Raw genomic sequence first — 26,786 nt, forward strand, 5'->3', positions numbered from 1 at the left:
CTGCCTCCCGAGTGCTGGGATTAAAGGCGTGCGCCACCACCGCCCGGCTTAAAAGTAGTAATTTTAAAGTAGTCCCCAAAGTCTGGTACCCTCATATCCTTTCAGGAGAATGTAAGGTCAAACTTAATTATGTGTGTAAGTGCATGTGTGAGTATACATATGTATGGAGGCCAGAGAATAATCTTACTGTCAGTCCTCAGGCACTGCTACATAACCCCTTTTGAGATTATAATCAGAGCATCTTCTCCTTTCAAATATTTCTTTCAAATTCATGGCCTCTTTTTTCATTAATTGTTGTTACATGTATATTTACATATATTCATATACTATTTTTACTTGAAAGAATGAACTACTGTCATTGTTAATGACTGAGTATCTAGGATGAATTTTGTTGAAAGTAGTCAGTGTAAGGTCTTTAAGGAAAGCAACAGTATTTGTTGTAAGGGTTAATTCAATTTTCAATAAAACATTAAAATGTTACAATACTTGTACATTATAGTATGACTAAAGCAACTGCCAAGAATGTAATTCTTTGCTCATAAGATTAGTGGTAACATTAAAGAATATAACAAGCCTTCAACACTCATGATGAAATGTACTATATGTGGCAGATGTACAATTAGCATTTTCCAAAGGGCAAGCCTCTTCATAAAATCATTTACAGATAAAGCATTCAATATACAACATGAATAGATGAATTGTAATGATAATAAAATTAGTATCATTGCCTAGTGGTTAGTACCTTTAGTGAATAAATACTTGGATTTTAGTATTTCATCTTAAAAGGATATCATGTTAAGAGCTTTTAAAATACTTATGAGATTAATACTAATTACAAACTTGACAGGAACTACTATCTCCTGGAAGATAAACCTCTGAGATATGTCCATAATAAAATTTCTAGACTAGGTAAATGAGGTAGGATGAGCCACTCTGTGTGTGGCACCATTCCATAGACTGGGGTTATCATCTGCATGCATGTCTGCCTCTTGACTATAGGCACAAGATGGCCACCACTTAAATTCCTGCCCCTTTACCTTCCCTATTACGGACTGTATCTTCTAGAATTGAAAGTCAAAAAATAAAATAAAATTCCTCTCTAAAGTTAGAAATGGTATCATAGAGATAAGAAAAGCAACTAATAATACATTACTTTTGCACTATCTGTAAGGAAAAAAGTCAACACAATCCCAACATACCAAATAATGTCACAATTTGACAGGTCAGTTGCCACTTTATGCACCTACATATCAAAACAACTTGCAAAACTAAACAGTGACAGCATTCTCATAAAAGCTGCTATTATTATTATGAATAATAATGTGAATTATATTTAAAATATGCTACTTCTAAGTTTTTATCTACTGTTCCTTTTAAATATTTCAAAACTATTTAATGCCTGATACTGTAAAATTATAGAGCTCAAAGTGAGAGCTCTATGACCAAAGCCACAGGAATGGCTATGGTAACCAGTCACAAATATCTACTATGCTGTACTGCATACCCAGCATTTGAACTAGAATATGATTTCAAATAAGATTATCTTCTTTCCTCCCACAAAAAAAAAAAAACTGTTACTAAAGTCACTAAGGAAAGGAGAGTTAAACATGTAGGAGCGTATGTAGGATGCATGTCTAACACAGATGAAGCCCAGATTTCATCTGCAGGATGGAGAAAGGGAAGAAATGAAAGAGGAAGTAAGAAAACTGCCAGGGGTCAGAGAAGTCAAGGTTTGGTCCTGCTGTTAGGTTGAGTGAGGACCTCAGTGTTAGCAGGAATACAGTCCTATGAATGGGGACGGATGCTGCTAGGAGAGTGACCTGGTTGTGTCAGTGTCACTGCCCATCATGGCCTCACTCTATCTGGGAAGTCCCAGGAGCACCTAAGCAGAAGCTGATCTATGGGGTCTAACTCTATCTTCCACTTACCACTTTTTTTGTGATGCATGTAAGACTGCTCTACGCACTGGCAATACCGTTTTCTGTGCTCTTCCATGTCTACCTTATCAGGCCTATTGGTCCTGTCCTATCCCTGTCCCACTCCCTCTGTCTACTTTATTACTGCCACATTCTGAACTTCTTTCACTGTTGTCATGGCTCCAGTCTAACTTATCAAGATGCCTGTCTTGTTTCTTGTGCTACCATCTGACATCTCATGTCTCCTGTCTGTCCATGATTCAGGTCAAACTTCTCAGAACCTGCATTACTATTTCTAAATTTCTCAGCAGACCTGGTGACACTGAAGCTGGCCCCATACGTAAAGTCATGATATGAGGCCAGTATCCATATTCTAGTAGGAAAGGAACCTGTAGGGACAGCTAACTTGTCCTAGCTTAGCTTGGTGGTAGGCCCTCCAACCAGATAACCTCAAAGTCTATTGGAACACCCGCATAGTCCTTAAAAATGATTTCATTCTCTGGTAGCTGAGGATGCCTCTCTTGGCCAAGCAGGTCTGCGGCAGAAGCAGAATAGGAAACAAATAGGCCAGTATAGCTAAGTAGGTTGTAAGAAGGTTGTGAGACTATTGCTTCTCTCTTGTTGTTGACATTACTACCAATACCAAAGGTTTTCTTTCTTAAAGCACAAAATGAGGTGCAGCCTCCTCAGCTGAAATAACTAGGCCTTTCTTTACGTTCTACTATTTTTGCAATGATGGGGACTAAACTCACTATCATTTACTTTTTGAAAGCCATATGAAAGATAGGTTGTCCTGAATTCTGACAAGTAAAGAAAATAGGGAATGTATGCTTATACACTCATTAAGTTGGTGTATTTTATTACTCAAATTTAACTATTCATTGTTCTTTGATCCATCTGTTGGTTTCCTAGAAGCCTATACTTTAATTAAAAAAAATTAAAAATATATATCTTACATCCACATTGAAAACAAACTCTAGTCCTAAACTGGCAACACCGGTACAATTTCTTTCAATTTTACAATTTCTTTTTAGAAAATTGTAACTGCAAAGTAAGATTTTCCTAACTGAAGCAAAAAAAAAAAAAAAATTACCAAACCCATATCATCAGCTAAAATTCCTCCAAGAACATTTTCTGGTCGTTGCTTTACAGAAAAATTTGTTATTGTGTTATAATATAAGTCATTTCGTTGTTCCCAGAATGGTGGAAGTTCTTTACTGTTCTCTCGTAAAATCATCCAAGACAGAGCTTGTTTTTGGTGTGGAAGCAATGGGGTTCCAACAGCCTACAAATGCAATGTCATAAAGAAAAATATAGTCAGTTTTTACCCTTTTCATATGTAGAACCTGAGTTATTTTCTTATAGTATTAAGTGTATAAATTACTAAGACAGTTAATATTTCAATACATTTGAATTGATTTATATTATTAAGTTCTTTATATTTTCTATATACCAACCCTAAAACAAACATGCAGCTAGCAGAGACTGGCCCAGTTTCTAAACTATCTTGGCAGTCCATTAACTGCTTTCAATCAGTCAGTTCCAGAAATAATTTCTTGAGTTTCTGGAATCCTTTTCTGAAATTGAAACTGTCTATCCACAAATGAGGAAATGAAGAAAACAGGAATTTCCAAAAAAGCAAAATACAGATAGCCAATATACATGTGAAAGAGTGCCCAATGTCCTTAGCTATGCACTAAGAATCCATCTCACTGTTGTGAGAACAGGTATAATTTTAAACAAACAGAAATATGTTCACAAGGACTTAGGAAAAAGGGAACTTTTCTGTAATGTTAGTGGAAATGTAAGCTAGTGTAGCCACTATCACAATCAATATGAAGGTATCTAGGAAAGCTACATAAACATACAATCCAGCTGTGAGTGAGCTCTTCCAAGTTTAATCGGGCATTTGTCAATAAATGAAGAGATGAAAAAATGCAGCATATTTGCATCGTACAGTTTTATTCAGCCTTAAAGCACAAACTTATGTGTGTTACAGAAAAATAGACGGAACTGATCATTAATATTTTGTGATAAAGGCCAGGCCTAGAAAGAAAGTCAGACCCACATCACATATTTTCTCTCGTACTGGGAACCTAGGGTTGTGTATACAAATATCCATATATATATAATATAAACATATTCCTTCTGATATGAAAAACAGAAGAAACACTCCATGGAAATACTCAGGAGAGAAAGCAGGAGGTAATGGGTTATGAATATGGTTAAGCTCAAAGTATATCACACAGTTGAAAAGCAAAGTAATTATAAAATTTTATATACAATATAAAGCAATTTTTTAAAATATATAGGTTCTGTACCTCAGCTGGCTCCATCTCATTAGTTTTGGCATCTTCTTTTAAATCTTCAAATAATTTGTCAAATTCCGTTTTGAGCTACAGTATAAAAATAATAAATGCTGATTAAAAACAAAGTGAAAATTACATGTAATCTCTAGGTTTCAAATCATTTACACTGAATAAGCCAAATGATGAAGCATACATAAAATAAATATCTGAGATAGTAAATCACTCACTGAAAAGCATTACAAGGGGATTTTTCTATAGAAGTAAATGTATTCATTTCAGATAAATATACAAAAGAGCTGCAAAGGACCATAGATATACCGTGCTGAGAGCACTGGCCCAACCCTCTACAAGGCCTAATCCTAAAGATTCTGAAAGGACAGCAGTGGAAGTTTAAGTCCTATGACATGTGCACAAATGACCCTGCATGTTTAGGCAGAGAACTATGGCCTGTGTCTTATTTTCATGAAATCTAGAACATGAAGGAAGTTAAACTGCCAATTTCTCTCTCCCATTAGAACTCTAGGATTCTGTTAGCATTTAAACTATTTTGGGAAACCTATTAGAATGTCCTGTTAGGATAATCTAATATTAAGCTAATTTAGCTGATCATTTAAATTGATCTAGTTCAGTTTTAAAGCAATTTACACTGTATGTCTTTACAAATTAATATATGAATACATAGCAGTCATCTAGAAAACATCATGCCAGCTTAATAGGAGTGGCCTACTACGATTTGCCCACCACGTACAAGCTCATGCCCTTTCAACATGTAGGAAAACTGTATCTGGAAAATAAAAAGAATGGGGCAGGAGAGATGGCTCAGTGGTTAAGAGCATTGCCTGCTCTTCCAAAGGTCCTGAATTCAATTCCCGGCAACCACATGGTGGCTCACAGCCATCTGTAATGAGGTCTGGTGCCCTCTTCTGGCCTGCAGACATACACACAGACAGAATATTGTATACATAACATATAAATAAATAAATATTTTTTTTAAAAAAAGAATACCTCTAGTAGATAAACCGATGTAAAATGTTTGAATGCTTTAGTCTAAAACTACTGGTGGACAAACAGTCATAAAAATGTTTTAATGTTCCAAATTATTTATATTAAAATTAACAAACACTATATACATTTTTTTCAGAGTAACTTGGTTTAACAACATCCTGGATTAAAAATTACGCAAAATAATTACAGTAATATCAATGATTTTAAGTTTTTTAATACTGAATTTGCAACCTTACTGAAATGTGAGAATAATTTTCACATTCTAGTGTTTTTTATTACCACTTGGACATTCTGAAAATTCAAACAAAAAATATTACATATACAATGTATCTATAATTTTATTTATGTATAACTGCATAAATGTGAACCCATCCTCCTTTTCATAGATGTAGCTAATAAAAAATATTGTGAGTCATACAATGTTTATATCTGTAATAAGCATCTCTACATAGACTTCCCTTGTAATTATTTCCTAAACAATAGTCTAACTATTACATATCTTTTCTATTTATAGCAGATAATATAATTTGGAAATTGTTTAAAATATAAGATATGCAGTGATTCTATACAAAAAGTGCTGTGTGTGTGTGTGTGTGTGTGTGTGTGTGTGTGTGTGTGTGTGATTGGATGGTTCCAGTTTCTGTGAATTAAAAGGGATGAGTAAAATTCTTATCGCTGCTTTTTAAGATTAAGTTTGCAAATAAATATCTACATTCTATATGCTATAGAGTAGTTTTCATTATAATTTTAACAACATAACTAAAGATCACTAATACCAGCTCATACATATTTATCCTGTTTTTTTAGGCAGCAACCTTTTATTACTAAAAATTTATATTCAGTACAAGATAAAAACATACCTGAGGCAGGTATGGTGACAAACCTCTAATCCCAATATTTGAGTCAGAGGCAGGAAGACAAGGAGTTCAAGGCCATTCTCAGCCACACAGTTGTGTTGGTTTGAAAGAAATTGACCCCCAAAAGGAGTGGCACTCGTAGGAGGTGTGGTCTTGTTGGAGTACCGTCATAGTGGAGGCAGGCTTTAAGTTCTCATACATGCACAAGCCATGCCCAGTGAGAGACCACTTCCAGCTGCCTGTCTTACAGCCTGCCACCATGTTACACCATGATGATAATGGACTGAACTCCTAAACTGTAAGCCTCCCAATTAAATGTTTTCCTTTTTAAGAGTTTCTGTGGTCATAGTATCTCTTCACAGCAATAGAAACCCTAACTAAGACAAAAATGATTTTGAGGTAAGGCTACATGAGACCTTGACTCAAGATAAAAATGAACAAACAACAACAGAAAGCTTACCTGTTCAGCTGTCATCTGTACTGCAACATGAGCTGGCCTATTATATCTTGGTCCAGCTCTTCCAGAGACCAAACTATTCTCCAAACTCAATCCTAAATCTACAGTTTCCAAAAAGAAAAAAAGAAAATGAGCAAATAAAAAGAAATTAAGTACCAGAAATAAATGTAAATACCAAACAGTATTAAAAAATCCCATAGTCCTGGGTTGTAGCTCAGTGGCAGAATAATTGCCTAGTATGGATAGTTCCAGAACTGCAAAGAATATAGAAAAGTATATAAATGATCTACTACTAAAATATATCCCTAAAGCTAAAAAAAAGCTAAATACTAAATCATTCCCAAAAGAAAAAAAAATCACGTTTTAAAAATAATTGCATAATATTTGAATAAATTCTAAAAGAACGGCAAATTCCTTTTCATTCCCTACTAAACAGTTCTTTTTGTTAAAAAGTTATTAAAAATAAATGTTTAAAATAAAGAATTAGGTTAATATTGGGGAAAATTAAATAGGGAACATTGACCCTCCTTGTGTGCATTTTTTTGTGTATGGATGAATCTATAATTACAAACATGTTCTGATTTGGACATATAATGGTGGACCCATAAGATTAACTATCTCATGTTGTATGACTAATCTATGATGGCTGGACAGTGACAAAATAAACACATTGATATATTCCTCAGATCTATCATTTCAATAGAAATATAAAAGGAAAAGTCAGCAATTCTTCAAAAGATTTTTTAAAAAGTTATAATTTAAAGTATTATGCAGACATTACTTTAGCCAACCAAACTAAAAGAAACAAATTACTTTACAATCCCTGCATCTCATAGTATCAAACTTACCTTTCAATGTGGAACCCAATTTGAATCCATGTTTCTTCAACTGATCTAAAACCACTTTTCTATTTTCTTCTTTTCCCCAAAAAGTCATATGAAGAGGCATGGTAAAAGCATTATTTGCACCAAAAGGAACTACTCTATTATAGTAAAGGGGAAAAAAATGAGAAACTGAAAGTTATTTTTATACTAATTTTGAATATATTAAATATATCACTCAAACACAAAAATTTAAAACAAGAAGGGATTATTTAAGCAAATCTGAAAAACAGAAAAAGAAATAAAATCAACAATCAGAAAAAAAGGTGTTTTTATAACAGGATTTCAAAAAAACTTGAGAGGATAGGATAAAGTAGTTCAAAAAAGACAACTTACAGCAAGATTGCAGAATAAGCAAAATAATACATATATCTGACAGGATAGTGTCAGCATCTAATGTTCACTAAAAATTTATAAAGGAAAAAGCAAATGTAGAATGGAGCGGCAGGGCTGTGTTCCGCCACCCGGCTAGCTTTATACCAGAAATTACACGGAAACTGTATTCATTTAAATATTGCCTTGCCCCTGGCCCGTTATCGGTAGCTTCTTATTGGTTGATTCTCATATCTTGCTTTAACCCATATTTAGTAATTTATATAGCACCACAAGGGGTGGCTTACCAGGAGAGATCTTAACCTGTGTCCATCTTGGAGAGGAGAGACATGGCGACTCACTATGGCGACTGCCTGAAGCGTCTCCCCTCTCTTTCCCAGAATTCTGTTCTGTCTACTCCGCCTACCTAATTTTCTGTCTCTTAAAGGGCCAAGGCAGTTTCTTTATTAATTAACCAATGAAAGTAACATAGACAAACAACCCTCCTCCATCAAGCAAAGGCGATGTTAACCATTTATTTTATATTCCAAATCAGGTGGGATGAATATTCTAAGCATTAGGATTAGGATATAACTATCCCAAATATTTACAATAAGATCACAAACACTAAAAGAGAAAAAGTAACCAGAATGAAAAATGAAATTCTCACAATGAGAAACAAAATGGTGTAAAAACTGGCAGAGTATATGCCCTCGCTAAAGGGCAGCCACTTCCTAAGTCCCAGTCAATGGACAACATGTGCCAGATCTATCATTTATCAAAAGACAATTCTTAGTAAGTTCTGCATTCAGAGAGAAATTATGTAGAATATCTTGATTTTATTTCCAGTAAGAAATGAAGAAAACTCTAAAATGTGCAAGTGAGCTAAGCATGATGGTGTCCATTTCTAATTCTAGTACACAGGAGGCTAAGGCAGGGTTGGTTGTTCAAGGCCACCATCAGAAGTTCCTCTGGTAAGGCATACCTGTCATGCAGAATCTGGAGGAGTATGAGGCCGGAAGCTAAGTACAACTGCAAGTTTGATTTTCAAGTTTGTTTTTTTCCATGGTAAGAATAAGAAAATAAGTGTACAACTGTTTGATAGCTAGATAGGAATGTCAAAGAAGAAAATGAACATGTCTGAAATTACACCAAAGTATGGTACCACGACATTTCCAGATGCCAAGGAAAAGTGTATATATTCAAAGAGAACTAAAAATCACAATTACTAAAACAAACTCTAAAAGCACATACCCTTCCACTTGTACCAATTTGTTGTCCATGAGAAAGGCCAAGGCAGCTGCAAGATTTCGCTTTAAATGACCAACCTGATTTCCATTCACATTGTTTACTTTAATCGCATTCTTATCATAGGGATTATTAGGCTCTCGTTGTAAAGAAACCATTTCATTATTATTTACCTAGTAAAAATAAGGAGCAGATAATAATAATATAAATATGAACAGTAATAGTTTGATTTCCTTGTACTGTTTCTAGAATGCCCATTCATATACATTATTGTTAGTTTTTCTTTTTATTTTGTCTGCTGGCTTGAGACAGGGTCTTGTCTATCAAACTGGCCTCAAATTTGCAATGTAGCCAGAGATGATCTTGAACTGAAGACAGCACTGAACTTTGATCATTCTGCCTCTATCTCCTGAGTGCTGAGATTACAATATGTGCTACCACTCCCAGTTTATATTATGTTGGAGATTGAACCCAAGGCTTGGTAAAGACTACAAAGCAATCTGTCAACAAGCTAGAGGCCCAGCTCAAACCAGAAATATTAAGGTATATATTTTAAAATGATTCTTCCACTCTAGTTTTCTAATTAATATTCATTAAGAAGTTAATAAGTTTTAGCTGGGCGTTGGTGGCACAAGATTTTAACCGTAGCACTTGGGAAGCAGAGGCAGGTGGATCTCTGTGAGTTCAAAGCCAACCTGGTCTACAAGAGCTAGTTCCAGAACAGACCCCAAAGCTACAGAGAAACCCTGTCTAAAAAAAAAAAAAAAAAAAAAGAAAAAAGAAAGAAAAAAAAGAAGCTAATAAGTTTTAAGATATGAAAGGTACAGTAAGTCTACCTTGAAGAAGAGAATACTACCTACATTTTTCAAAATAGCTAAACTTTGGATATATGTGCTCCCAAATGGTATTGAGTCAGAGACACATGCACACATACATGTTCATATTTACTCTATTCATTACAGCTAGGACATGGAAATAGCCTATATGTCCATCAAGTGATAAATAGTGAAAATGTGGTACCTGCATCAAATGGGATTTATTTAGTTATAAAGAAAAATGAAATTTGCAAGTCAAGAGATGGATATGAAAAACATTATATTGGGTAAAGTAACCCAGACCCAGAGACACAAACATTACATGTTCTAAATCATATATGGATCTTATTGTCAAGTCTTTATACTTGTGACTTTCCTGCACAATCCAGGAAACCGGAAAAGGACAATAAGGGGTGCTTAATAGTGGGAAAAAGAAGTCAGATGATATGAAGAGGAAAAGAGGAATAACTAGAAAGTTTAAATGGGTAGAGGGATGAGAGAGGGTAGAGCACAGGGTGGGTTAGGGGAGACATAATTAAAATGATGGATGTATGAAAACAAAAATCACACAGAAATTATACATATGTGCACATATACATTTATACATACTGTGTGTGTTTAATGTTTTTCTATATAAAAGAGTTTAGAGTTACTCTACACAGGGAACTATGCTCATACTTGAATCCCTAGGTTGCCAAATTTAAAGTTCAGTGCCAGGTATAGGATACTGGCCTTCAAGAAACTCCCAAAATAACACATGATATTGTCTTGGTTCTTGGCTGCCCTCCAGAATTTTATGATAAGATAAGTGTGAAGACACCACACACACTGGCCACAAGATCTGGAGAAATAAAGTTGGTCCTGATTTATTCCCTGCTGAGTAGCTTTCATAGGTCAGGAAGGTGCTATGGAGGCTTCTGGGGGTGGTAATGGTGGTGGGGTTATCAACAGTCTTAGCCAGCTATGAACTATTCAAATTGGAATAATTAATGTGTGTCAAGAAATATTCTTAGGTACAACAGTGGCATAACTGTAACGGGTGTAACTAACCACTTTCTGTTTAAATTTATTTTTATTAATGTATGATTTCAATTTATATATGTACATTTATAGAAAAAAGTATAGAACATATAAAGTAAGTTATGGTGTGAAAATTCAATGCATTTTATCTATTTTAAAATAATGAATGCATTACCTAAATACAATACTGTGGGAAAATGAGCTAAATATTTAATCAGTATATATTCTTATTAGTTAACTAGTGTTAAAGAGATTATTCTAAGATAAAAATAAGTAACTATTATGAGATTAATAACTATAATCTAATCCTTCACAAAATTATACTTTAAAAAAACAATATAAATTTTGAAATAGTACAAACCTAAAATATAACAACTCATAAAGAGATGTGAGAGCCAGAGAGCAGTAAGATCCCAAATAAGAAAAAATATTCCAAGTCAGTAGCAGATACAATAGTATAGAGGTAATAGCAAAGAGAGCAAGTCAGACAGAGGAAGTAAATGAGAGAAGATGGAGTTTCTAAAGAAGAAATAGCTTTGGAATAAAGCAAACATTTAAAATTATAATTACAGAATTTTCGAAAATAGTAAGAAACAAATTTATAGAACAAATATCTTAATGAAACTATTAGATTTTTAAGTTAAGAATAATATCTTTTAATCCTCAGGCAAAAAAAAATATAATTTAGCTGAGTGGAAAAGAAAATCCTACTGATATCAAATCTTCACTAGCCATATATTGTGTAGCATTAGGATACAGAGAATCAACATGAATCAAGCACTTTAGATTTAGTCAAACTCTTAAGTAGAAAACGAAAATTATGAATTTATAAAAACTCAAGAAATAATTGTTCTTCCCTAAGTAATCTCCTGGACATCACATCTCCTATAATTACTAAACAACATGAGATGTTCCAACATAAGAAATACAGAGAATGAAAAGCAAGACAAATGGGAAACACAGAATTCCCTCAAAGTATCTCCTGATTAATTCAATTAATACATACTGAAAAAAAAATGTTCTGAAACCATCAAGTACTCAGAAGGCTGAGACAGTGGAGCTTTATGAGTTTACCATGAGTTCAAGGTCAACCTGAATACTTAGTGAGTTCCAGGCCAGCGTAGGCTATAGAGTTAAAGTCTGTCTCAAACTCACTCCCCCAACAACAACTACAAAAAATCGTTTAGCAAGTTTTAATGTAAAAATACAAGGGAAGGGGAAAAGTAACAAAACCAGTAAGATTCTGCAAAACAGACCTTGTTTTTGACACACAAATCTGTAACAGTAAACTAGAGCGGGCCTTATAGTCCATAACAGCCAGAGAGAATATATCAACCCTGTTTTAATCCTGATAAAAATCAAGACAATTTAAATAGTCAGCAAAATCTAACTATTGATTACTTATTACATATAATTGTTAATTCTTTTAATGAAAATAAAATGTAAAAACTAATTTTTTAAAATATGTGTTTTATTTTTAGATATTTGTGTATGCTGTGGGAGCTTATTATGAGTACCCATGTGTGCCAGAAGGCATCAGACCTCTGGAACTGTAGTTAAAGGGAGTTGTGAGTTGCCAGCCATGAGTGCTGAGAAAAGAACTCTAGTCCTCTCTAAGAGCAGCCAAGAGCTCTTAACTGCTGAGTCATCTCTTCAGCCCCCAAACTGCATTGTAAAGAAATATATACTGAACTATACTAATATAAAATGATACATTTACTATTTTTCACAAAAGATCAAAGAAAAAAACAAAGCAAATACAGAAAATACTTGCTAATCTCTGAATCTTATTTTGATTTTATGCTTGAAATTTTCTCGTAAAAAAAATTAGATATTAGAAATATTATCCAAATAACAAAGGTGACTATAATGAAGATTACTGTCCAGAAAAAAATTATATATATTCTCAATCTGTCCCTTTTTCTTTTTCTTACACACATGGGCATGTGCACACACACACACACACACACACACACACACACATTTAAACACACATTCAATTTTGAGAATAGAGAAACACAGGAAAAAAAGACCAAGAGCTATTCTTATTACAAAAATAAAGGAAAGAACCCAAAAATAAACAATTAACTTATCTAGTAAAAACTGATGGATTCAAAGTCACTTCCTAAGTTCAACATATATTTTCCGCACTTAGGGCAAACCATTTAACCATCTAGATCTTCTTTAACCATCTCTATCTTCCATTAAGGAAGAGTACCTCAGTAATTATAAGGATCAAATGACAGTGTAGGCAAAAGTGCTTTATATACTGTAAGCATGGCAAAAAATGTAAAAAAAATTAATCAAAGATGGTAAAGGTATTTCTGACTAGCCTTTGAGTGACATATTTCAGTCACTCAATGTAAAACATTGATTGTATATATCACCATTTAATATAATTTACTGTTAAAACCATAAGTATACCACAATTTTACTTAGTATCGCTTCATACTCACTACTCCTGTGTAATATCGTAGTCCAACAACTTGACCTCTCAAAGTTCCAAATAAAACACAATCTAGCTCTTCATCACTAGTTACGAAGTCATCTGGAGGGGCAATGTCTTGGGATTCAAAACGTGGAAAGAAAGTTGGGTATGAAAGTCTTGAAAAATTTCCGTGGGTTCCATACTGGACAGATTGCAAATACTTGCAAACAGAATCCCTATTTTACAAAAAAAAAAAAAAAAAAAAAAACCACAGAACTTAGACAAGTATTTCTCAAAGAACACAATCAAATAGTATTTTCAGGCCAATCACTTCCCAACATTTTGTTATGTGGCAAATATCACTTAAAAATTGCCTAAAAAGAACTGAGTGAGGAAAGCTACCAGGATAATCTGATCTGTTAAATATTGGAAATTCTTTTCTGGTGAAAAAACTATATTACATTAAAATGTATGTGATACCTGAAGCTAGAGTTACATGTCAAAGTTTTCAATGCCACCTAATGAAGAAAACATTTATAAAAACATAATTATATATAATATGCTTTGTTTTTTGTTTGTTCGCTTTGGTTTTTCGAGCCAGGGTTTCTCTGTGTAGCCCTGGCTTACCTAGAAACTCACTCTGTAGAAAAGGCAGTTCTTGAAATCAGATTATCTGCCTGTCTCTGCCTCCTGCCTCCTGTCGAACGGTGGTTCGACTATGAAAATATTTTCAACATAACACTGCTTTTACTCCTTCAGAACAGAATACATTTTAACTCAGGTATCATAGAAAGCTATCCTAACCACCAGCTTGTTATTTTAAAGGTAACTTCGATCTTAAGCATAATGATTGCAGGAATAGGCATGAAAGCCATTGAAGATGATTAAAAGTGTGCTGGAAGCCTTCTAGAAGTTGTCATTCTTCTAAAAGCACACGGAGCTATCCTTTGGGAGTTTTCCTTTCAGTTCTTCTGTATGTTAGCTCGTTTGTGCACATTACTGTGAGACATCAGAGTAGGGCTGTCTCGGAGATGTTAAAACAGAAATTCCTAACAATGCCTAGAGCACAGAGGGTAGCCAATTGGGTGGAGCTTCGGATTCCCCACAATCGGTAAAGGAGATTTCCTGAAGTGCTGGCAGCAAATTCCCGAGTTGGCCAAGACTCCCCGAGCCACACCCGCAAGCGACCCGCAGAAGGAACACGAGCTGCACCTATCGCCCCGGAGGGGAGCGCAGGTTTCACTTCGAGACCGCGCAGAGCCACCGGCCTCCCGCTCCACATCCTCAGCCCTTCACCTCTTGGACGTCCAGGACATGGCGCCGAGCGCGGAGACCTCGGGATATCTGGACGCCTCGGACCCCTCAAGCCGCTTGAAAAATCTCCTCAAGGTTTCGCGACCTAGACAGCAGGAAGCAAACCCGAACAGCGAGGCTCGACCCCAGAGAGACCCTGCCGTAGGTTTATTTAGAAGTCGACACCCACTAAGTGGGCCGAGAGGCCAGTGACGTTTTGTGATCAGCACTACGATTGTCCAATCGAAACGAAGAAATTGTGAATACTAACCAATCAGAATATGGGACGATATGAAGCTCCGCCCCATGCTGCAATTCAAAGGCGATGGGACATCCGGGATGTTCTGTCCGGGTTTTTGGGACCCAAGGGCGGGAAAAATTGGAGTCCTCTAAAGGGAGCAACCTAGCTTAAGGTTCCTTGCCACATAAAAGACTTCTTCCAACCACTAGCCCAAAACTATAAGGATGTCCCCTTAGGTCCGACTCTCCCTAGCCCGCCTTATCTAATGGAATGCCTAACAGGGTCTCTCCTCGGAGTCCTGAGTAGGATGCCCGCTATCACTCTGCCCCTTCCTCTGCTACTCCCTATGTTTGTTCCGAGTAACCTAGGTGTTAGGAATATTTATAACGGGCGCTCCCTACCCACGCAAAAAATTCCCAATTAAGCCAAATCAAAACAAGCTAAATTAAGAAATATCCAGGTTTAATGGGAGATCTGCCCTCTCGGGTGGCCCCGAGGGAAAACCGCAAAAGACAAGACCCCCGGGAGAAAAAACGGCTTGTTCCTCTTTTGGGTGATCACTTAAATACCCTGGGGAGTGGTCCTGACCCCATCCCCAGGGAGGGGTCAGGACCTGGCCTACTGGGATTTGGAGTCCAGACCAGGCCTGGGGGCTGGGATAGATGCTAGGGGCTGGGGCCTATGCTCCCAACTTGACATTAGATGTATATGAGATCCTGAGTTCTCAAAACCCGAGTGAGAACATAATTTACCTTCCCCACCTTATTTTATTGTGATTAAAGATATTTTCATCCCTTTGTAGAAGAAAGCCATAAAATAGGACTTTACAACTCTATTGCTGAAAATTGGCAACCATGGTCCAGCATTGATGTAAGGTGAGGTGGCAGCTGTGGCCATTTGTGTTTTTCTCAGGAAACTGCAGGTTTCCTGGTTGTAAGTTTTGAGTCAGTGAGCTCCAACTAGTAAGGGTCAACTTTTTCTATGGGTTTCCCCATCACCGCCTGGATACCTTTGCTCATGTTATCGCTCCTCCATCTCTTCAATAGGATTCCATGAGCTCTGTCCAGTGGTGAGTTCCTCAACTAACCATTCTGCATTTGCCTTTTGGCATCTGTTTCCATCAGTTAATCGATGGAAGTTTTAAGAGATCATGTATATTTCCCCTTCCTAGGCTGATCTATGTATGTCTCTCTTAAGGTCCTCTTTGTTACCTACTTTCTCTGGGATTGTAGTCTATAGGCTGGTCATTGTTTGCTTTATGCCTACTATCCACTTATGAGTGAATACATAACATATATCTCTTTTTGGATCTGGGTTACCTCAGTCAGAATAATTTTTTCCACGTCCATCCATTTACCTGCAAATTTCAAGATTTTTTTTTAATTGCTGAGTAGTACTCCACTGTGTATATGTACCACATTTTTTATCCATTCTTCAGTTGATGTCATCTAAGTTGTTTCCAGGCTCAAGCTATTACATATAATGCTTCTATGAATACAGTTGAGCAAATTTCCTTGTGGTATGAGTGTGCCTCCTTTGGGTATATGTCTGATAGTGGTATGGTTGGGTCTGTTCTGAGAACTTGCCATACTGATTTCCAAAGCAGTTGTAGACGTTTGTACTCCCACTAGCAATGGAAGAGCCTTCTCCTTTCTCTACATCTTCTCTACCATAAACTGTCATCAGTGTTTTTGATCTTAGTCATTCTGACAGGTATAAGATAGTATTTCAAAGTTGTTCTGATTTGCATTTTATTGATGACTAAGGATGATGAACAATTCCTTTAATATCTTTCAGCCATTTGAGTGAGTTTCTTCTGTTGTGAATTCTGTTTATATTGGTACCCCATTTTTTGATTGAATTCTTTGGTATTTTGGTCCTTAGTTTCTTGAGTTCTTTTGTATATTTTGAAGATCAGTCCTCTGATGCAAGGTTGGTGAAGATTTTTTCTCATTCTGAGGGCTGCCATTATGTCTTGTTGACTGTTTTGTCTTACAGAAGCTTCTCAGTTTCAGTAGACACCATTTATTAATTGCTGCTCTCAGTGTCTGTGCTACTGGTGTTATATTCAAGGCTACTTCCCACATTCTGCTCAATGAGGTTCATTGTAGTTTGATTTATGTTGAGGTCTTTGATCCTTTTTGGACTTGAGTTTTGTGCATGGTGGTTTATATTGATTTACTTTCATCCCTCTACATGCTGACTTCCAGTTATACCAGCACCATTTGTTGTAGTTTTCTTTTTTTCCATTTTATATTTTCAGCTTTTCTGTCAAAAGTCAGGTATTCATAGGTATGTAGATTAATATCAGGGTTTTTAGTTTGATTCCATTGGTTTACCTCTCTGTTTTTAATCCAGTACCAAGCTGTTTTCATTACTATCGCTCATAATAGAGTTTGAAGTCAGGGATGTTAATTCCGCTAGATATCTTTTTATTGTATAGGGTTGTTTTGGCTCTCCTGAGATTTTTGTTTTTACATATGAGTTTGAGTATTGTTCTTTCAATGTCTTTGAGGAGTTGTGTTGGGGTTTTGATAGGGATTGCACTGAATCTGTACACTGCTTTTGGTAAAATTGCCATTTTTACTGTTAAACCTACCTATCCAAAACCATGAGAAATCTTTCCATTCTCTGATATCCTCTTCAGTTTCTTTCTTCAAAGTCTTAAAGTTCTTGTCATACAGGTCTTTCACTTATTTGATTATAATTACTCAAGATATTTTATGTTGCTTTTGGCTATTGTAAAGGGAGATGCTTCTCAGATTTCATTCTAAGTTTATTATCTGTATATAGGAGGGCTACTGATTTCTTTGACTTAATCTTGTGTCACACCACATTATTGTTTATCAGCTATAGAAGTTCCCTGGGAGAATTTTTGGGGTCACATGTATAATATCATAATATCTGCAAATAGCAAAAGTTTGACTTCTTCCCTTCCAATTTGTATACCCTTAATCTCCTTTTGTTCTCTTATTGCTCTAGCTAGGACTTTAAGCACTATATTGAATAGATATGGAGAGCATTGTCTTGTTCCTGATTATATGGGATCACTTTGAATTTCTCCCCATTTAGTTTGTATTATTTATGTATTTGCTGATATTGCCTTTATTATGTTTAAGAATATTCCTTATATCTCTGATCTCTCCAGGACCTTTATCCTGGAGGTGTGTTGGATTTTGTCAAAGGCTTTTTCAGCATCTAATGAGATCATCATGTAGTTTCTTTCTTTCAGTTAGTTGATGTGGTGGATTACGTTGGTGGATTTGTGTACATTGAACTATCCCTGCATCTCTGGGATGAAGCCTATTTGATCATGGTGGATGATATTTCTGATATGTTCTTGGATTCAGTTTGTGAGCATTTTATTGAATATTTTTGCATCTATGTTCATGAGGGGGATAAGTTTGTAATTCTCTTTCTTGGTCGTGTCCTTGTGTATTTTGGGCATCAGGGTAACTGCAACCATGTAAAAACGAGTTTGGTAATGTTCCTTCAGTTTCTATTGTGTGGAACAATTTAAGGAGTATAGGCATTTAGCTCTTCTTTGAAATTCTGATAGAATTCTGCACTGACACCATTTGGTCCTGGACTTTTTTTGGTTGGGAGGCTTTTGATGACTGTTTCTATTTCCTTAGGGGTTATAGGTCTATTTAATTGTTTATCTGGTCTTGATTTAATTTTGGTATGTGATGTACAGGTTTTTGAAGTATAACCTGAGAATTCTCTGGATTTTTCAGTGTTTGTTGTGATGTCTGTAATGGTCTGTCCTGTCCCTTTAAGAGACAAGCCCTACCCACTCCCTTCCCAGTCCCCTGAGACAAGCAGATCTTCTTCCCTCTTCCAGCCTGAGTTACTTCTTTTCCATCTCTCTCCCAAAGAGACAGCTTCTGCCTCTCTCCCTTCTGCCTACTTCTCCCCTTACCTATCCTTTCTCTCTCTCTCTCTCTGTCTCTCTCTCTCCCTCCCTCCTTCTTTCTCTCTCCTTCTTTTTGTTCTTCTTTTTCCCCTTCCCCCTTTCCCTTTCCCCTCCATAACCCACTAACTAAATACCCATTCTCTCTGTGTGGTGTGTCTCTGTCTCACCCACAGCACAGCTCCCTGCCTGGGTGGCCCTCATGACCCATGGGCCACTTGAGAAACGACAGCGTTTTACCAATGTAGCTCCTCTTGGCCAGCTGCCCACTGCTGCCACTCAGGGACCTGTAGCTTGGTCTTGTGGACCCCTTCTCACGACAGACACTCGGGGATCTGTGGCATTTTATTTAAACCGTAACAGCGTTCCCATTTTCATTTATGACTTTGTTAATTTGCATATTCTCTCTAGCCTTTTGGTTAGTTTGAGTAAAGGTTTGTCTATCTTGTTGGTTTTCTTGAAGAAGCAACTCTACTCTCTGTGTCATTGATTTTTGTGTTATTTTCTTTGTTTGTGTTTTATTTATTTCAGCCATAAATTTTATTATTTCCAGGCATCTACTCTTCCTGGGTGAGTTTACTTCTTTTTGTTTTAAGACTTTCAGTTATACTGTTAATTCATTAGTGTGTGATTTCTCCAAATTTTTTATGTAGTCACTTAATGCTATGAACTTTCCTCTTGGCACAATGGTTTTCGTTGTGTTTAGCTATGTTGTCCTTTCATTTTTGTTAAATTTTTGGAAGTCTTCAATTTCTTTCTTTATTTCTCCCTTGACCAAGTTGTGGTTCAGTTGAGTGTTGTTCAATTTCCATGAGATTGTGGATTTTCTGCAATTAATGCTGTTATTGAATTCTAACTTTAAGCCACAATGATCTGATGAGATACAAGGAGATATTTCTTTTTTTTTTAATCTGCTGAGGTTTGTTTTATTATGAAGTGTTATGGTTTAGATAAAATGGTTTAGTTAAAACAGTACAGTTCCACGAGGGGCAGCAGCAGGCCAGGAGGAGTGGCCAATACCACCAAGGGAGGCCTCTGTGGTTCCCAGGTGGGTGGGAGGCAGCAGGTGAGAGATATCAGCTGGCCAGCAGGGTAGCGGTTCCCATGAGGAGCCATGGGTGAGAAATGGATACCATAGAGAGAGAGAGTTCGTTTATTTAGTGGGTTATGGAAGGGAAGGGAAAGGGGGAGAGAGAGAGAAAAGAGAAGGGGAGAAAGAGAAAAGGGGGAAGGAGAGAGAGAAAGAGAGAGAGAGAGAGAAAAGAGAAGGGGAGAAAGAAAAAAGGGGGAAGGAGAGAGAGAGAGAGAGAGAGAGAGAGAGAGAGAGAGAGAGAGCGAGAGAGAGAGAGAGCAGAAGTTATCTCTTCAGGAAAGAAATGACAAGAGAGAGTCACACCTTGGTAGAAGGTGTGGGGTTCAGAGAATGCATGGTTTCTTTAAAAAGACAGGATACCCAGGTGACAGACCAGGCCAGCACATTTTAACATTCTCTTCTCTTTCTTAAAATAAAAAGGTAGGAAATTAGGCACAACAGGTTAAAGGAACTGGGAAAGCTGATTCTCAGGACTGTTTCCTGCTTATTTGTTGGCATTGTCCTGGGGGGGACTGATAAATCTGGGTGTTGGTCACATCCTGGGGTAGATGGTCACTTTACTCCTGTCCAGGGTTTGTGGTACTGGACTGTCCAGTGTCTCTTGCAGCTGGCATAGTGTTAGAGAATAGAGGACAAAGTTAAGTTTAGGAAGAGAAAAAAAAATTCAGGACCAGGAATTGAGAAGGGTATATTTGACATGTTTAAGGTGGATTTGTCAATTTGGCTCCCTGGAACTAACAAGAATTCTTTGGATTTGTGAAAACATAAGTTTTAGACTTATGTTGCCTGGTTGTGCTACTGCTGCTCATGTGTCTGCTCCTCCCATGTAGGACTGCATGGCATACACCACTGTTCATGCTTCTGCTTCTCCCAGAATAAGATAGTTCTTAAGTGGCTTGTGTGTGTTCATTGTCTTAAATAATGATGCTCTGTGAACCAGCAGTGGAACTAGAGCATTTGAGGGCAGGCTGTTGGCATGGCATCCTGGGAAACATCAATGTCAACTACAACAATAAAAAAGAACAACAAACAAGCAGAAAACAATTTACTTTAACAGGATTGAGAAACAAATACCAGGGAACATGGCCTGGGAACAGAGGTTTAGATAACATTAAATGCTATATTCCAATTGAAATTGTTTTATGAAGTTTTGTACTATCAAAACAAATAAAGTTGTTAATCAAGACACTTTTCAAATACATTTGGTGGGACTGTTAGAGAGGTGGAAAAAAGTGTAACAGAAAACCCATATTACAAGCCTAAGACCAGGCGGTAGTGGCACGCGCCTTTAATCCCAGCACTTGGGAGGCAGAGGCAGGTGGATCTCTGTGAGTTCAAGGCCAGCCTGCTCTACAAGAGATAGTTCCAGGACAGGCTCCAAAGCCACAGCAAAACCCTATCTTGACAAACAAAACAAAACAAAACAAAACAAAAAAATAAGACTAAGGTGTTGACATTATTCTTATCATTTTAGTTTATTGAAAACTAGTGCTGCTTGTACATTCCAAATGATTTACCAAATGGTCACAAAAAATGTGTTTAGTACAGAGGAAAACAATAAATGGCTATTAAGGAGTCTAAAGTGTAGCCAAGATCGTTTGGCTCCAGGATTGCAGCATTCTAAGCTTTGCACCATCATTGTAGCTCTAAACAGTTAATCATACTTGCAGAAGATTCATTTGTAGGTGAATCATCTTTTCTGGAATCTTTGTGTTTCTATTGTATCTATGGATTACAAATTGCCATATAATTTTCTAATTATGCTATTTATTGCCAAATGTCTAAAATCGTTGATATTTGGTGTTTGATAATTACATACTGAATAAATAAGATATGTGGCTTTCTCTGGGGCTGAGATTATCTAAGGGAAATACAGAAGAGTGTGATAGAGCAAGACACCCAACAATTTCTTGTAACTTCAGTATGTATATCCCTGCATGTATGAACAAAATATTTACCACACATGCATTCACATACCCACAAAAAACACACAGAAAGAGAACCATAGAAAATAAGAAAAGAGAAATGTTATTTATAACTTTTTTCTTACATAATCACACATATATTCCTTGAGAAAATGCTGGAAGAATAAAAAAGGCGATGGAAAATTAATGCTGACTATCGTTTCTTCTTGGTTAAATTGTACCGAATTTTAATAATTGTAAGAGCCCTTAGACCCCAACATAGAAACTATCTTTTCCTATCTGGGCCGGTACAAAGGCATGAGAAAATAATGGGACACACTTCACACAGTCTTCACGGAAGGGCATCTCAGGCTTCATCCATCCTGAAGATCTACCCGTGTTTATTATACCAAACACCTTTTAACTCCCAGGTAAACCAAGGTCAATATTCTCTTTCTGGGGGACATGGAGCTAGGGCAGCATCTGCAACTTAATTCACCAACTTTGGAAAACACCTCTCCCCAGGCCATCTACCTTCTAACAAAGGAGAAGGATCAGCTCATCCTGGCCTTTGTTAGGTGGCTGTCTTGCTGGTTTGGCAGGATTACAGCCGCATAGTGGCCAATGAGCCTGCCTGTAATTTATCTTATATGAAATATGGGCCCTGAATAACACTGGCTGTTCTTCCAGAGTACTTGGGTTTAACTTCCAGCACCCATAATAAGACAGTTCACATCTGTCCAAAACTGGACATAATTGCAGGCAAAATACCAATGTACATAAAAATACATAAATTATTTTTAAAAGTGCATATTATCGTTGCTATTATCCTAGTAAAAATGAGCTATTCAAATGATTCCTTTAACCCGTAATGAGGAATGAGATTGGTTGGGGTCTGCTTTTAAATGATGTACAGTGGCAAGGTTGTTCCATAAATAACAGAGTTAAGCAGTTTCCAGAAGTCAGTTATTTTTCAATATATCATTGAAACAAACTGAATTGTTTCATATCTAAAGACAGGCAATAAAATCAACTCCTGCCCATCAATGCACCAGGGGATGTTTTCTTTCATGACTTTATTCACTGAATGTTCTTCAGATAGCCAAATCCAGAGCAGCTTGAGATTAGCCCCCTACTTGCTTTCTGAACAGGGTGCTTTGGTTGTTGTTATTTTGAGACTGGGTCTAATGGTATAGCTCTTGCTGTCCTGAAACTCATTATACAGACCAGGATGGCATGAAACTCACAGAAATCTGTCTGTCTCTGACTTCTGAGTACTGGGATTAAGGTGTGCACTACCACTCTTGACTCTGCCCAGCATCCTATACCCTGAGGCAGCACCACCCCATGTCTACCTTTGTACGCAAATGTAAGTGAGATTATTTCCAGTTACTGCCATGACCATGACAAAACTATCATTTTTTTTCTTTTACCTAATTAACATTGAAAAGATTGTGAACACTTCCTGCCTACTTTGTGGGTAAAAGATCAAAAGACTAAAATTTCAACTCTACATGTAATTTGGTATAACGAAATCTAATTTTTATGTAGAAAACTATCTTATTAGTAAATCATTGTTCACCAAATTAGCAAATATCCTAAGTCATACAAAGACAAACTAAAGTTTAAGTTGCTATTTCAAATACTCTTTTAGAAAGTAAAGATTTAAAAACTACAAATCCTGTTTCTCAGATCTAAAGAAAACATCCAAGTAGATCTTAATTTTTTAAAAAACTTACTTTCCTGGTTTAATAAAATTAGAAATTTCGCAAGACTTGAGTTTATGAAATCACAAAGTTTTAGGGTAATATGTTAATGGTGATTTGGAGTATAATTAGTAAATATATATCAACTGAACTAATCAATATGCTGATTTTATAACATTCAGAAATAACATTTGATCTTTCAAACATTGTTAGATAAAGTGCTGAGTTAAAGAGAAATGGATGCTACAGTGATATCCCTAAGAAGTGCAAACCACTGATGATAAGAGTTTATCCTCAGAGTAAAGGGTTGGAAAAATCAGCTGATCTGACTTATAATCTGCTTTCCCTGATTTATTTGCATCAGTATAAAACGTATGGGCTCCAGTTATTGGAGTATCACGTACAATTCTAGGAAGAATCCAAGAAGTTCTCTTTATGAGGTTAAGTCTATCACTTTTGGGATAGTTGCTATTAATTTCTCCCCCAAAATTAGCACAAGCTCTTTGCCATGGTTCATTGTCTTCCCATAACTTTTTTATTTCCTCAGTAGTAAAAGGCACTATAATTTCTGCTGGATCTATACCTGCTAGTTGACGAAGTCTCAGCTTACTTTTTATAATTAATTCAGAGACTTTTTCCACATAAATTTTTAATTTTTTACTTGGTTTATAAGGTATAAATATCCACTCTAAAATAATATCTTCCCTCTGCATTAAAATCCCTGTAGGAGAAATTCTGGAAGGTAATATGACTAGAATGCAGCTAAGATTTGGGTTCACCCTATCCACATGTGCCTCCTATAATTTTTCCTCAATCATTGACAGTTCCTTTTCTGCTTCAGCTGTCAGTTTTCGGGGACTATTCAAATCTTTACCATCATCTAAGGTTTTGTTTAAATTAACTATTAGGTCAGGTGTTATCCCAACAGCTGGTCACAGACTGGAAATGCCTCCTAACAATCTTTGGAAGTCATTAAGAGTCTGTAACTGGTCTCTCCTAATTTGAGCCTTTTGCGTTTTAATTTTCTCTAACCCTATTCTGTAACCTAGGTAATTAATAGAATTTCCTCTTTGAATCTTTTCAGGGGCAATTTGTAATCCCCATTTAGGCAAGACTTTATTTCTTCAAACATCCTTTCTAAAGTATCTATTTGAATCAGACAACAAAATGTCATCCATGTAATGATAAATTATGGACTTGGGAAATTGCTTACTAATTATTTCCAATGGCTTACTTACAAAATATTGGCACAATGTAGGACTATTGAGCATACCCTGTGGGAGGACAGTCCATTGATATCTCCTAGTAGGCTGAGAATTATAAGTAGGCACCGTGAAGGCAAATTTTTCTCTATCCTTTTGTTGTAAAGGTATAGTGAAAAAACAATCTTTCAAATCAATAACTACAAGAGGCCATCCTTTTGGTAATAGAGAAGGCAAAGGAATTCCAGATTGTAGTGGGCCCATAGGCTGAATTACCTTGTTGACAGCTCTTAGATCTGTCACCATTCTCCATTTACCAGATTTCTTTTTTACAACAAACACAGGAGAATTCCAAGGGCTGGTTGATTCCACAATATGGTGAGCATCTAGTTGCTCTTGTACTAGCTGTTCCAATGCCTGTAATTTATCTTCAGCTAAAGGACATTGTTGAACCCATATTGGCTTCTCAGTTAGCCATTTTAAAGGTAGGGCTGTTGGTACCTCTAAAGTTTTGTTAGTTGCTTTATGTTCTTGTACAGCCTGAATGGCTGGTGACCTTTGTGCATAGTACTTTATTACATCCTTCCCAGAATTATGAGTTCCTGAGACTGCAGGAATGTTAATCTGGGTATTCCATTGTTGTAGCAGGTCACGGCCCCATAAATTTATTGCAATATTGGCTATATATGGCCTTAGTCTTCCTATTTGCCCTTCAGGACCTATGCATTCAACCCATCTTGTGCTTTGTTTTACACGAGATAGGGTTCCAATTCCCAGGAATTGAACATCTACCTCTTGAAGAGGCCAATTCGGATGCCAAGATTCTGGAGTAATGACACTTACATCTGCACCTGTGTCTAATAAGCCTTCAATAAAAATGCCATTTATACAGACTCTTAGCTTTGGTCTTTGATCGTTAATAGAAGTCTGCCAAAATATACGTTTACTCTTTCCTACTAGATTTTTTTGACTCGTCCTCCACATGTAATTCATCATTTAGACCAGTATTGCTTTTTACAGCAGAAATTGGAGCTTTTAATTTTCTTGGTGAGGCACATTCTCTACTGTGACTGGGAATGACTGGGCCACTGTTGGCTTGGGGGCCTGGGAGAGGCCCCTCAAGGGGTTTCCTGAAGGTATCGGGTTGCCTTGTCTGTCTGTTGTTGATGTGCATTCATTGGACCAATGTAGGCCTTTGCCGCATCTCCTACATATACCTGAAGGCCGAGGTCTCCTATTTTTGTCATTCCCAGAGGAGATATTATTCCTAGAAGTTCTTTGTCTGCAATCTCTTTGCAGATGTCCTAATTTACCACAATTAAAACACCTGGCAGTTTGATGTCTTCTCATTGCTTTGGAAATTGCTTCTCCTACCCAAGATTCATCATTATAGCTAAATGTCTCAACATTCATTGTATGCTGAATCCATTCATCCATAGGTGCTGATCTAGACTTTAAAGGCACAATTATCTTTTTGCAATCTATATTTGCATTTTCAAAAGCTAGAGATTCAAGAAGTATTCGTCTAGATTCTGGGTCTGTTACCCCTATGTCCAGAGCCTTAATTAATCTCTGCAAAAAGTCAACAAAGGGTTCTCTCTGTCCCTGCCTAATCCTGGTATATGATTCAACCCTTTTCCCTGGATCTTGTATTCTATTCCAAGCATTTAAGGCTGCCTTGTAACATAATGACAATACTTCTTCATCATAAAGAGCTTGGACCTGTGGATCAGTATACGCTCCTATACCAAGAATTTGATCTTGGGAAACCTCCACGCCTTTTGCTCTTCCTTGCTGTTCCATATGTTTGGATTCTTCTCTGAAATAAATTCCAAACATCAAGGAAGGTCCATCATCAAAAACTGCAGACACTAACTGAGAGAAATCATGGGGTGTAGCTCTGACATTAGAAGCCCAAGTCCTTATCATTTCCTTAACAAATGCAGAGTGCAAGCCATAATTAACGACAGCTTGCTTGATTTCTTTTAGATCATTTATTTCTATTGGCTTCCATCTAGCTTCTTTGACTCCCTTTGAGACTTTAGAAATTGACGCTTTGTTAAAAACTGGGAAATACGAGTTGCTCAACAAAGAAAATGTAATTAAATCAATTCCTTACATGGAACCAGAAACCCAGAACCCAGGGGTAGAGACGAGCAACCCAGAAGCCGCGTATGGCCTCCACG

General features: G+C 36.6%; 1 protein-coding gene across 3 annotated transcripts in view; it reads right to left on the reverse strand.

Annotated features, from left to right (window-relative positions):
• Hltf (helicase like transcription factor) overlaps window positions 1–14,719 on the reverse strand; it is a 67,309-nt gene extending 52,590 nt beyond the window's left edge. For all 3 annotated transcript variants that reach the window (XR_005287390.1, XM_038347396.2, XM_038347394.2), the window contains exons 1-7: window positions 14,545–14,719; window positions 13,277–13,484; window positions 8,992–9,158; window positions 7,393–7,526; window positions 6,548–6,645; window positions 4,238–4,312; window positions 3,010–3,201 (exon numbers count right to left, since the gene is read on the reverse strand). Coding sequence is in view for 2 of the 3 variants with exons in the window: in XM_038347396.2 (XP_038203324.1) it covers window positions 3,010–3,201; window positions 4,238–4,312; window positions 6,548–6,645; window positions 7,393–7,526; window positions 8,992–9,158; window positions 13,277–13,484; window positions 14,545–14,564 (894 nt within the window). In the remaining variant the exon portion in view is untranslated. The remainder of the gene's footprint in view (window positions 1–3,009; window positions 3,202–4,237; window positions 4,313–6,547; window positions 6,646–7,392; window positions 7,527–8,991; window positions 9,159–13,276; window positions 13,485–14,544) is intronic.
• Between the last annotated feature and the right edge of the window lie 12,067 nt (window positions 14,720–26,786).

The sequence above is a fragment of the Arvicola amphibius genome, chromosome 11, assembly GCF_903992535.2.
Source record: "Arvicola amphibius chromosome 11, mArvAmp1.2, whole genome shotgun sequence".
NCBI lineage: Eukaryota > Metazoa > Chordata > Mammalia > Rodentia > Cricetidae > Arvicola > Arvicola amphibius.